General features: G+C 39.4%; 1 protein-coding gene across 6 annotated transcripts in view; it reads left to right on the top strand.

The window, feature by feature from the left end:
- The window catches only part of LOC131432527 (uncharacterized), a 178,569-nt gene extending 167,008 nt beyond the window's left edge, over positions 1-11,561 (top strand). For 3 of the 6 annotated variants that reach the window (XM_058598857.1, XM_058598858.1, XM_058598856.1), the window contains 8 exons: positions 5,216-5,358; positions 5,435-5,871; positions 5,940-6,323; positions 6,379-6,556; positions 6,637-6,867; positions 6,926-7,368; positions 7,430-7,591; positions 7,666-11,561. In XM_058598857.1, coding sequence (XP_058454840.1) covers positions 5,216-5,358; positions 5,435-5,871; positions 5,940-6,323; positions 6,379-6,556; positions 6,637-6,867; positions 6,926-7,368; positions 7,430-7,591; positions 7,666-8,074 — 2,387 coding nt within the window. In that variant the 3' untranslated portion in view covers positions 8,075-11,561. The remainder of the gene's footprint in view (positions 1-5,215; positions 5,359-5,434; positions 5,872-5,939; positions 6,324-6,378; positions 6,557-6,636; positions 6,868-6,925; positions 7,369-7,429; positions 7,592-7,665) is intronic. The other 3 variants (XM_058598859.1, XM_058598860.1, XM_058598861.1) reach the window with 3 other exon arrangements.
- Positions 11,562-13,592: the final 2,031 nt, after the last annotated feature.

Raw genomic sequence — 13,592 nt, forward strand, 5'->3', positions numbered from 1 at the left:
CATCTAAAACGAAAACACTGAGTACAGCTGGCCCGCTGGCAGGTATAAAATTTATTCTTTCAAAGAGTTTTGAGTCATTTATGCTAAACTTTGATTAAAGTTGTATCTTTCTTTTCATAGAACTGAAACAATATCATCGCAGTCACGGAGAGGAAGGCTAATCAATTCACATTCGTAGCTACCCGTAATCAAATCACATTCGTAACTAGAAAATTGTACTGTGGTACTGGAAGATGGGTACGCCTATAACCTATAGTTTTTTCTCTCCGGAATTCGGTAAATAAGAGAAAACTGTTTGTTTATAACTATAGTTCATAGCAACTCAAACAGTGTTGCACGAATAGATAGTATTTGTTATTTTCACGGGGTCGCTATATTTATGGTAACTGGCGGTAAATCGCTCACGAACACTTTTTATTCCGATTTTTCTTCGGAGTGTCTGGTCGTGTCGTCGATAAGGCATTCGAATTGTTACTTGGGATAAGTGACAATGCCTTTTTCCATACTGTTGAGTATAATTTTATGGGTTTTTTTTCAGAATGGGCTTGGGGAGTAGATTCGTATTTTCACTTTCAACTTCCTGAAGAAGGCTCATTGTACCGAAAGATTGCTAAACCAGATGGACTAGCTTCAAATAAACGTGGTACCGATGATCGCCAACCTATCCAATGTACTCCAGATGTGTGGTAAAATATTGACTATATTTGTCATGATTTGTATTTGTTTTGTCGTGAATACGACTTACTTTACTACGGGGCGCCTTTTCAAAATTAGCCATATGGAAGAATGGGTAGAACTTAATCGTGAATATCTCGGCTTGTGTTAATGGCAACAACATAATTCTTTCACTATTTTATCAAAAATATGATCAGGAATTTAGGATAATATTTTGAACAGTGTGAGATAACCACAAAAAACTCAAAAATTAAGTTTTCTGAAAATTTTAAAACAACGCGGAAAACTCTTTACTTTTGCTAGGGTTTTTCGCGCAATGACGACGATTTTGTGGTAGTCAGGCACATATCTTCAACTGAACCTTGTAAAAGGAGAACCGTGGTCGAAAATCGATCATTTCTTCTTGTGCGTTGGATGAAAGCAGACGTCGGGGCGAGAAGACGCATTCAACCTGGTTAAAAACCTCAAACGCTCAGGTCGTAGTTCTCATTTACCTTCCGGTCGTCAATGCGAGAAGACGCAACCAGTTTTGCATCATTGGCACTGCGAACGGATGTATCGGTTTGTACGCAAAGCTAGTTTCAATTCAAGCGAGAATGATTGCATCAGCTGCTGGTGCTTTGCATTGGAGAGAAAGAAAAGAAACAAAAAGTGGACATTATATAAAATCAGCCGTTCTAATGGCTCTAAATGTTATCTAAAGAACTACTAAGATTACTTCTTTGCAAATCGAAGGTAGAAATCAGCCGGTTAAGTGAAAATAAAAAATGATTTGCCACGGAACCACCCGCGATCCCATTTCAACCAGAATATTAGTTGATTTTCTGAATTCGATTGGTTAAAATTTGGTACAACTAATCGATTGTTGCTTTAACTAAACTGTCATTTTTGTTTTTCGATTAGCAGAAACGAGGGTTAAAAAAAAAAATGCTGTCAATTAGTGAGGACACATACCTTTCAATTTCAACAAATATTTTAGTTGAAATAACTGGTGTTGTTATTTAAACAAAATTCTGTTAGTTGAAAAATACATCGGTTTTATTTGTTTTAGACATTGCGAATAGTTGAATCAACTCTAACAATGTTATTGATTTGCGAAAATAATCAAAATATACTTACTGATACACGTTATTTTCTATTTGAAATAAATTCGGAATGTTGAGATTCATGAAATAAATATCGTTGTTAAAATATAAACAGTATTTTATATTGACATGTAATTTCATTAGGGATGGTAAAACCACCGATCACTGCTGATTTCAAGTGATCTTAACCAAGGAATAAATTATCATTACGAAATCAGAACTGATCTGATCTTCAAGTCAAACGGTTGAACTAAAGTTATGCACTGATAATTTTAGTCAATTTATATGAACTTGGGTGCATCAACCGCTGGGAATTAGAATTTTGCGACGGCAATTCAAACGCGCCATTCAATCGCAGCGCGTTCTGTGTGTTTGAAACCTTTCGCTCCTGTTACTTTTATAAATTAAATTCATGTCAAAAAGCGTTTTATTGCTAATGCATGAACATCATCATCGGTATCAAACAGCTGGAAGTAAAACAGCCTGCTGGAAGTAAATCAATGATCGAATTTGAAGCATAAAATTTTTGCGCATACCTGAAAGATTACGAGATGATCATTCATTAACATTTTCTAATTTGTCACCAAATCTTTTTCATCTTAAACAAGGTTAACTTTATCACAACACCGCTGTTAGATAAACACTTGTTATGGAATCATAAATTTCTCAAATCGAATGGACACAATTTCACCAAACTTTTTATTCATCGATGTTGTTTTCATTGACATTTTGAAGCGACGCGAAAAGATTTCAACTAAAAAAGTTGTTGATTTTGCATTGCGATTATTGTTTTGCTTTCAACTGTCTCCGGCATTTGACAGCATTCAAAACAACATATTTTTCAACTACTTGAAAATATGCAAATCAAAAACCATATTGGTTGAATCAAAAAGAAATTAGTTAAATCAACTATCGCAAAAATCAAAAACTGCGATATCGCAATTTTATGATCGAAGGGTTCTCCGTGTGCTTCGCGCACTTTTCGCTGTGCGAAAATCGTTCGTGATAAATGTTCCGGAACTGTGCTAAATATCGTAGAGAATACCACAATTTGATTTTTCTAAAAGGCAGAAATGATTCGTGTACTGACCTTGATAATTTCTTTCAATGACATATGCAAATCCGAAATGAGATAATCGACGTTAAAAATCGTTGAAAGTTTTAGTAGTGAAAAGGAGGAAAGTTTCGCAATTCACACAATCGATCAACTATCAATTCGAATTTGAAAGTGTAAAGAAATCGTGTCAGTTTTATTCGTATTCACGACATCCAGTTAAGTCTCTGACATTACACACCCGTACTTTTTTCTTGCTGTCTAGCAACAACCTACCTCTAGCAAGCTACGTGTAGGACTGAAACGTTAGCTATAATTTTGCTTATATTTATAGCTTCGCGTGCTTCCAACAGCTTCGCTTTTGCATCGATTGACCAATCAGAGCGCTGCTTTCCCTTTGATATATCGCTTACTCCTTCAAAACCGTCGACTATGGCAGGGAAATCCGGTATGCCGGAGATTTTTTGCATGCAAAATAGGATACTGCTAGCTATTAATCAACATTTCAATGATATACTAATAAAAATACATGGCTATGAACATTCAAATCAATACGTAGAAATATTTCCAATCAAATGGTGACATAATATTAATAATTGATACAAAATTGACTGAGCTGTAATTGTTCAAAACCTGACCACATTTCTACATGTATTTTTCTTGAGTTTCTAGTTTGCACCCCTATATAGAAAACAAAAATGTGTTCCACATTAAAACGATATTTTATTCAAACTAAGAATTGATCCTTTATTGTACGAGGTTAAACTTGAGTATAATGAAAACCGGATGAAATTTAAGTTATTCTTTCACGAATTTTCGAACTTTTGATCGAACGCTCTTCATCAAGTTCCGGACAAGTGTTGCATCGCATTTTTTGGACGCTTGGGCCCAAATTTTTTTGAACTCCTGCATGTTCCCAACTGCCTTACCAGTCTTCTAGAAGACCCTCTTCATGATGGCCCAGTAACGGTCGATGGGTCGAAGCTGACGGCAATTTGGTGGATTGATATTTTTCTCAACAAAATTTATACCGCAAGCCAATTAAGAGTGGTTTTGGCATAGTGAGCCGACGCTAAATCCGGCCAAAACAGTGGAGGTGTACTATGCTTCTTATATAAAGACAGCAATCTCTTCCGGAGACACTCAGATCGATAGATTTCTGCATTTATAGTTCCGATAGTGTAAAAAATTGTTAACTTCAAACCACAGGAATATATTGCTTGCCATACCAGTACCTTTCGACCGAATTTCTCCACTTAAATCGACCTGTCCGCATCGTTCACATCCTCCCCAACGACGACAGTAAAGTATTCTGGACCTGGAAGGGTTTTTGAGTCCTCCTTTACATAAGTCTGCACTGCAAAAGACGCGAATACAATTTTCGGGCCCTTGTTGCTGCTCGGTTCTTCTGTTCTAAACTTTGTTTCGAGTTTTCTGCTTCTTGTAGGTCTTCAGGTGATTTCGCCTCTTGATACGCTGGATCATTCCGACACTCTTTCCTGCTTTTTTGACCAAATCACGACATTGGTTTGTTCTTCATGTTTAGAGATACCACTTTCTGGTCCAGTTTCGGGTTGGACGAACTGGGTTTTCTGCCTCTTCCTGCTAGCTCATCCAAAGAATAGTGTTCCCCAAACTTATTAATGATGGTTTTAACACTGGGATGATGAATTCCAAACCGCTTCGCCAATTTTCGCATAGTAATACCCTTCTCACTTAGCCATGTGGCCAAAACCTGAATTTTCACTTCCTTTTCAATACGCAACATTTTGAAACCGCAGAATTTCAACCGCACAAACAAGTAAACAAACGAAAGCTGACAGCCAAACGCATAAAAAACCATCACAAATACATGCGTACAACACGAATGTATGTGGATAGCTTATTTTCGATACACTCCTTAAAAAATGAAAATGCAACACAAGTGCTCAATTTCTGCGACGTAGACAATTTTGTTAAAACATGTCAATTTCGGCAGGTGTAAACATAGTATTACAACTCTACAATTGTAGGTTATTCAGCTAAAACTGTCAGATAAAGCGGAATACTCGTAAGCAGAATAGCGTAAATGAATAAATTCTGTTGTTGCTGCATGCGGGTACTCCAAGATGGAATTTGAATTTTCATAGACGAGCCAATATGAAAATTAAACTTGAAGCTGCATTGTTTTCAAAACATAGTATTTTTAATTAAGAAACATAACACCTACCTATGTGTCGTATAGCAACTGTCAGCATACTTTGATGTGGTTGCGTTTATTAGTTTATTTTGTAAATAAAAAAATATTTCGTGTGGGATTATTATTTGTATTTGGTATAATGTTTATAAATAAGGTTATCTGTTTTTGTCGGTACAAAAAGGTCCATGCTAGTTTTACAATTATTCTTTCGCTCTATTTCAGGTATCAACCTATCCAAGGTCCCAGTATCTTCACCCGACAGTCCACGGCAAGTGGGTGGGCGTCTATCGCCAACGGGTGATTTCGTTGATGATTCCAACAAGTCAGAAGACAACACGTACTCCGTCAGTGCCACTTCGGATCAGGTAAGTCGTTTTTTACAGTTTCCGTTCCGAATCGAGCCGTTTTAACGCTTTTGAATTTTCTTGTGCCACTACTCAGAGTACTGGAACTATCTACAGCACGGAGACACTGCACACTAGCGGACGACCGCTGCCACCGGGAGTAAATCCGAATGGTGAAACGTTTTACGTGGGCAATGGTCGGTATCGAACCGTAACCGCTATCAACGGGGATCTAATCATTGAGTATCCGGTGATCAGCCAGGAAGAGAAGGAACTCAAATCGCCGTCGTCGACGGTGTCCTGTGCGTCTTCGTCCTCGCCACCGTCGTCTACTTCTTCACTGTACAATTCTTCACCTTCTCCGTGTTCGACCGGCAATGGAGTCATCGCTCCACCGGTGGCCCACAGTGGCAGTAACAGCGGGACCAGTACACCGTATCAACACTTCCATAAGAAGTATCTACGAGAGGAACACATGAAACAGCTGAAACAGGTCAACAGCTCGTACGTGACACCCGTCAAACAACAGACAAGGTTGGTGGTAGTAATTTTGTAAGCTTAACTAGATTCGGTTAGTGACGGTTTTTTTTTTTTCGTTGCAGTGCAATAAAGTTCGAAGAAGGTGAGCTCACGTCAGACGAACGCCAGTACCCGCCGGCACCGACCAAATCGAACGGTTACTCGATGCCCATATCGCCGAATGTCAGCAGTGACGATTACAGCAGTAGTACCTACGGTGGCAGCATGAAACCGCCATCTTCTCCGCCGCTTTCACCGCAACACATGAACGGCAGTGGAACCACGATGACCGCCGGTGTCCATTCGCAGTCGCAACCCTCCCCACAGCCTTCGCCGGTTGGTGGCGGCACCAATGGCAGTCAGCAGCATTCGCAGGGTAAACTGTCCCCACCGAAGGCCAAACATCCGACCAATATGCCATATGATCCGCATGTCAATGTGCAGAGTAAACCGCCGTTCAGTTTTAGGTTTGTTAGTTTAGTACTTTATAACGGAAGGGAAATTAATACGTTTCGATTTCAGTTCGCTAATTTTCATGGCGATCGAGAATTGTCAGCAGAAGGCGTTACCAGTGAAGGAAATCTATGCCTGGATTGTTCAGCACTTTCCGTACTTCAAAACGGCACCGACCGGTTGGAAGAACAGCGTTCGGCATAACCTATCGCTGAACAAGTGTTTCCAGAAGGTGGAAAAGGCAGCGGTAAGCTCTAACCAGGCTCCTAGTGACTGTGGTCATTCCGGAGGAAGGAATTTTGCAATGTACTGTTTGAATAAAAAAAGAACCAATCGTTACAGAATCTTGGCAAGGGCTCACTCTGGATGGTTGAACCGCAGTATCGGCCGAATCTAATCCAGGCACTGTCACGTTCACCTTTCCATTCGGGATCAGGAATTGACAAAACCACCTACAAAGCAATGCAACAACAGGCCCAACAGCAACAACAACAACAACAACAGCATCAACGCTCTACGGACAGTCCCACCAGTAGTGTTGGCAGTAGTTATTCCAAGGTACGTCGATTTTAGTTCCAATCGAGTGATCACCCAACGAAGGTTTCCTCCATTCCAGCAGGACAACTTTCCTTACCTCGCTAGTCGTTTGGCACCGGGTGATGCACAGAACGGTGCTAATTTGCATCATATCCACTCTCAAGCGCAGCAGCAGCACCATGCGGATCCGGACGGGGATGATTTCAGTCGTTCATCAACACCGATAGACTATGAAGGTGGCGGCAGTGACCAGTCGCATCATGCAACCGGACCGAGTGTGCTGTGTCACGTAACCTATCAGCATTCAGCAGGAGGTCATCCGCCAACTTCAACCGGTGTCCTAGTTGGAACCCCACCAGGTGGAATGATACTACCGAATGGAACCACCGGGGGTGGCTCGACAACTGGCGAGACTATCAGCCGAGATTGGAGTGCCGATACGATAGACGATGTGAATGCCGCAACCGCCATGTTGGCTCTGAAGCATGGACCAAAAATTTTCACCGAAGGATTTCAGAACGGGTAAGAGTAAACGTTGCGCTAGATTTGATCAATATGAAACTTATGGACAATTTTTCGACAGAACTCCTCCGGTTATTACAACTTCACCGAGCGAAGATCACACCTACTCGGCAGGTGGTAGCATACCGGCTGTGGTAGCAAGTGGCCGCTCGAGTAACACGAACAGCGACGCCAACAGTAATGGAACTTTGTCGGATGCCGCCTACGAGAGCAGTGAGGAAAGGTCAGTCATTTTGGTGTAGTTCCCCCCTATGAATGAGTAAGCCAATAACTTCCATTTCATTTCCTTCCCCTCAGTCAAAATCATCCGGTCCCGGATGATCTGGAGGAGCAGCGTCGTCAGGCCGGTGTCGATGCCCTGTTAAATCTGGCTGGTATAATTGACTACTCGTCGAATGGCTTGCAGTCGGCGTCGTCTTCGCTGAAGAGACCGGCACCTACCCCGTACGATTCCGGCCATCAGTCACCATATCAATCGCAGCATCAGCAGCAGCAACAGCTACTAGAAACCACACCACCCTCCGGATTCAACGTAGTTGTCCATCAACAGCAACAGCAGCAGCAGCAGCAAGCGCAACCATACCGTAATTACTACATGCCGGACGATCTGTGCCAGTATTCGTCCCCGTCGCCACCGAAAAAGAGCAAATCGTCCTCGGCACGGATGCTGAAAAAACTAAAAAAGAAACCCTCCTGGGTGCGGTAATATTGTGCTGGAAATCGTCGGGGAAATCGCATACGCATACGGCATCAGCGAAGGTGGAACCGGGAAGAAACACCTCCTCTCGTACAGGTTATGTTTACACGTGGTCGCTTCGTTGAGAGAAAGTGATAATTGATCGAGAAGAAACAATAATTGTCAATTACGTGAGGACTTCTGCTTACCTCCAAAGAAGGGTTGGCAGGAGACGAAGGACGGCATCCAAATTTAGGTACTATTATCAAGAAGCGTGATTTTGTTTTTTTAGTTCTTTATTTTTGAAATATTTATTTTTCTATGGTATCATGCTGTTTTCGGCCGTTTTGTTATTGTTTTAAATATGGATTTATGAAAAAAAAAGAAGTATATATAGGTCATAATTTTCCCTTTTCTCAGTTATCCCTTCGCTCCACGAAGTAGATTTCAATTGCCACGGGGCAGTGTCACTTTCAAGCATATTTCCGGGCACTCTTGTTGTACATTGTGCTTCTTGTTCGGTGCCCGACGCTTTTCACGAACCAAGGCCTACTACTACTATTACTACTACTGCTAGTACTGTGTTTTTAACAAACGTCAAATAGAGCCGTACCAAACCACAAACTGAGACTAATTTGTTTAGTTAAAAAAAGATAAGAGCGGATTCCTTCTGTTTTTTTCTATTGATTATTTGTTATAGGACCAGCTTAGAAAAATTATTATGTTTACCAATGCGCCAATCGAATCACGTTCAACGTTCGAGTTTGTCGCTTTATTTAAGAGAATGGATTTTTATTTTTAAATTAAGTAACAAGGGTTCGTCGTTAGGCTTTCACACTATTGACGAGAAATAAATTGACGCCAAGTCCAACTTGAGGATAATGAAGAAAGAAAGAAAAAACATAGTTTTGTACACTTTAAATGAACCAAAATTGCATTTTTTCTGTTGAAAAAGTTATTATTTATTTAAGCAGTTAGAGTAGGAAACAGAACAGTTTAGCGAGAGTTATCCCAATATATCTTTACCTAGTGTGTGGACGTACGAAAACCCATAAGTAAGTTTAGAGAAGCAGTAGATAGTGTCAGAGTAAAGAAGGGGGAAAATGAGAGAAGAAAACCAGAACTTAGTCACTCGCGCCTTTGATTTTTACTAGAGCTAGATCGATTTTTTCTACATACTATGTATAGTCAGAGAAGGAAAGAAGATTAAAGTTAGCATCATACTAAAGTGAAACAATCACATTAAACAGGATGGGAGCAAAGGAGAAAAGAAAACAAAAAAAAATATTCACTGAAACAGTTGAACGAAGAAGAAAAAAAAGATACAAAAGCATGATTTAGTTTTAGTTTAGTTTAAATAGTGGTGAAATCAACCGCATGCTGTACGTTAACAATAATCAAAACAACATTGTTGAAGCGGAAGCGTCGCTTTAAAGAAAAGGAAAAAAAACTAATCGAAGCATGCCACGCCGCGTGGCAGTTTGATTATGATTTGTTTTGTTTTCGCTAGAATCTATTCGAGCATTCTTTCTGTTAGCATAGCTTCCTGTAAGGTCAGTTGTTCTGTTTCTTGCTGGTGCCAATTTAGAGTTGCTTTTGTTTGGCCAACAGAATCCTATCGGTAGGTAGAATATATCAGCTAGTAGTATTCGATCGGAAACAGAATGTGCCGCTTGAACATTGCGAACGGATGATTTCAGAGTTAAGTTTCTATGGGCAAGAAAAAAAGAACCTTCAACTGTTAGTGCACTGTTAAGGGAATTTGTATGTTTTTAAGTCAAGCAATGCCAAATGGGATCGGCACTGATAGGTGCCGATTCCTACTGGAATGGTTATAAGAAATACTAAAATATCATTTATTGAATTGAGACTTTCTGTTGTTTTATTATCATTTTCTTCGCAAAGCCGGTCTAAATTCATGGTAAACGGTGACCATGCGCTGAACAATCATAACTAACTTCTAAACCGAACGACGAATCAGTACCGGAGCATACACACAAAACTCATCTAGATAAGTTGAATGTTCACGATACGCCTATATCTACGCATGTTGCCTAAATCTAGGGTCTATTCTTTCGCGCACACACGGTTTGATATTGATCTCACTACGAGTAGTACCCGAGCAGTGTATAATATTGTATACAGTTCACAATGACACATCATAAAACATGGTCGCGAAAATGAGTTTAATTTTTGCATTCTTTGCATCAAGGATGCGTAAGAAATGTAGATGTGCCAAAACAAACAAAAAAATAGGAAAACTAATCACTAGAAGCCTTCGGTTTTAGCGCCTCGTTGTTAGAATAGAATAGTACATTATTTGACTTAATTCTTTGCTGTTGCATATTTCAATCGGTAGATCGCCAGCGATCAAGAACAGTTTCATCTATATCTATTGTTATATAGTCTTCCAGATGTATATTTACACATTCACACTCATACCACGATAGGAGCTCTACTGAAAAGAAAGAAAGGGAAAGAAAAACAATTGTATTATGGCATCATGCGCCGCGATTACACACAGAGAAAATCCTGTTGAATAGTAAATTACCAAGCTATTTAGAGAAACTAAGAGATGTTAACATTATATGAACTAACTATCCTCTGCTTAGAACAAACAATCTAACTAAACGATAATTCTAAACGAAACGACAAAAAACCCTTAAGATACTGGAAAACGTATTACCTTTACGCTTCAATATTACACCACCAGTGTGTGTGGGTATTAGTGCGTGTGCGCGCAGATAAAGCCTATTACATATGCAAGAATCATACACACACTTTCATATATGCATACATACATACATACATACAAACATACCTAAATAAGGCACTCGAATCGGGTAAGAAATGATTAAGCCTAAACTACCGTAAGTAGCACATAGGAGCGTTACAAACATTATAGTCGCAGAATACAAAACAAGTACTAAATAGACTGCACATGAATAAATATTTCTACACACTAATGTCGAACCTATAAAACACGAATCAGTCCGATTAGCAAAAAAAAACAAGAGAAACCAATATAGTGAAGAGAAAAAAAGGCAGCAATCGTGAAGAATAAAACGTGAGCTATCAAGTAGTCAAACAAAAAAAAAACAAAAACAACAAAGAAGCAATACTAAAACATGCAGAACTTCGAACAAAAAAAATGAAAGCACCTAAACATTCACACCCACACACACACACACACACACACACACACACACACACACACACACACACACACACACACACACACACACACACACACACACACACACACACACACACACACACACACACACACACACACACACACACACACACACACACACACACACACACACACACACACACACACATACACGTCAACACAAGGTGTAGTGCTATTTTATATTAGAGTAGAAACATTGGAAAATACAGACACATTCACACGTAACTGAATATAATTGCCTCCTAACGATTGCAACAACAACAGAAAAATGTTCGACTTTGCGATGACGGTAAGGTCTAAATAAAGAACAGATATTGACGACTTTGTGGTTTTCTATTGCAATCTTTTGAACATACCGAAACAACTATACAACTTCGTATAGTTTTGAACTAGGTGAAGGAAAGCGGGTGAGTAATGGCAGTGACATAACTGGTTTCACGTGAATACGAATAAAACGGACGGACATTCGGAAGGTACATTCGCGGCACGTAACAAAGGTTTTATCAAAATTGCAGTTGAAAATTATCCTCCTAGTCAGGTTTCCAGTAAGTAAGTTAATGCTGTGTTGGCTTGAATACATCCCAATGAAATTTTCGATTAATGCATTGCAGGTTCAAACGAAACATTCCAAGGTTGTAGCCTTGAAAGGGAGGCGCCAAGTTGTTTGTTTGTTTGTTAAGAAAAAAAAAGTAGGAGCAGTTACTTCCACAGAACGAGGAATTAGACCTACGGCATGTCTTTTTATGTCCGCTTCAGGGTACTTTTTACCATCTGTTTATGCATTTCCAAAAGAAACGAGTGAATCATTACAAAAGGGAGCTCCACCAGAATCGATATATCGCTGCAACGGAAGTGGATGGATGACAACAGAGATGTTGAACGCTTGGTTCGATCATTTTTTGATGTGTTTGCGACCGTTGACTACCAGTCCAATGCTTCTACTGCTGGATGGACATGCATCACATACTAAAACCGTCCTCAGCTTTCCTCCACATTGCAGTCACCGACCCCAACCACTTGATGTCTCATTCATGGCCCTTCTCTGAAGACTTATTTTGCACAGAACATCGAAGAGTTTCTGCGAAAACATCCCGGAAAAGTTGTAACGATTGACAACGTTTGTGTATTGTTTGGAGAGGCCTGGCCCGTAATGCATTGTCAAAATATCAAGCTGCAAAGGATCACTTGACTACCAAGAAGCGAAAAGCTATTACTATAATACCGAAAAACTTCGAAAACCCAAATTGGAAAAAGAGCACTAAGGTTACATCTAATTCACTTCGTAAATATTGTGGTGCAACACTCGGTTTGTTCTAAAGCGAAAATGGATGGAGCAAATGTTTCAAATGTGCTTTTTGGTTCCATAGTTTCACTATATCGAAGTGCTCTTTGTCGAATATTGAACTAATTCGAATTATTGAATTTATTTTCAGTGTACAAATGTACACCATCCTTAACCTTGACGAAGATCAAGATGATTAGGATAGTTAGGATAATTTGCAAGCGAATCAATACTGATATAAGTATTGTCAAACGAAAGTGAAATAAATTGTAGGACAAGAAGCTGGTGATTCTTGATTCTGCTGTTGAGCTTTAGGTGTTTTTCAGTGATAAGGAAAGAAAACCTCCAGTAGTATAGTACAAGAACCGGGTGAACTTGTAAATATAATTTACTGGTAATTTATATCCGTTTTCTTATATGTAATTGTTCCTTTCTAGGGTGATTATAAAACATAACACCCTTGTGTATGAATCTTCAAGCCTCAAATAAATCTACATAAAAAACTACGGAAAATGTTTTTAATATATGTCCGAGTCAAAATAAAAAAACCAGTCAAACAAATGATTTTTTTAATACATTTAATATCTAAACTTATCGTGAAAAAGAAAAATTTTTCTGAGGCCCGGAGGGCCGAGTGTCATATACCAATCGATTCAGCTCGACGAACTGAGCAAATGTATGTGTGTCTGTATGTGTGTTGTCAACTAAGAGGTCGATATCTCAGAAATGGCTGGACCGATTTTGATCAAACTAGTCGCAAATGAAAAGTCTCCCCGTCATCCAGAACGCTATTGAATGGTTTTAAGATCGGATGTTTGCTTTTTGAGTTATATGAAGTTTTATGTCAAAATTTTCAGTTTTTTGAAGGTATCAGTCACAATTGACCTTGAAAACAGTATATATTTTCAGACTTAGATTCCGCACGGTAATACCTATCCAACAAGCCATAGATTGTTAAAATCCATCCATTTTTAACGGAGATATCGGAATTTTTGTGTAAGCGACTTTTTCCCCTATTCCAGCAGTAGGCGTTTTGAGCGCTGTATGACAAAGCAATGCTTGGGAGCAAC

The sequence above is a fragment of the Malaya genurostris genome, chromosome 2 (assembly GCF_030247185.1).
Source record: "Malaya genurostris strain Urasoe2022 chromosome 2, Malgen_1.1, whole genome shotgun sequence".
NCBI lineage: Eukaryota > Metazoa > Arthropoda > Insecta > Diptera > Culicidae > Malaya > Malaya genurostris.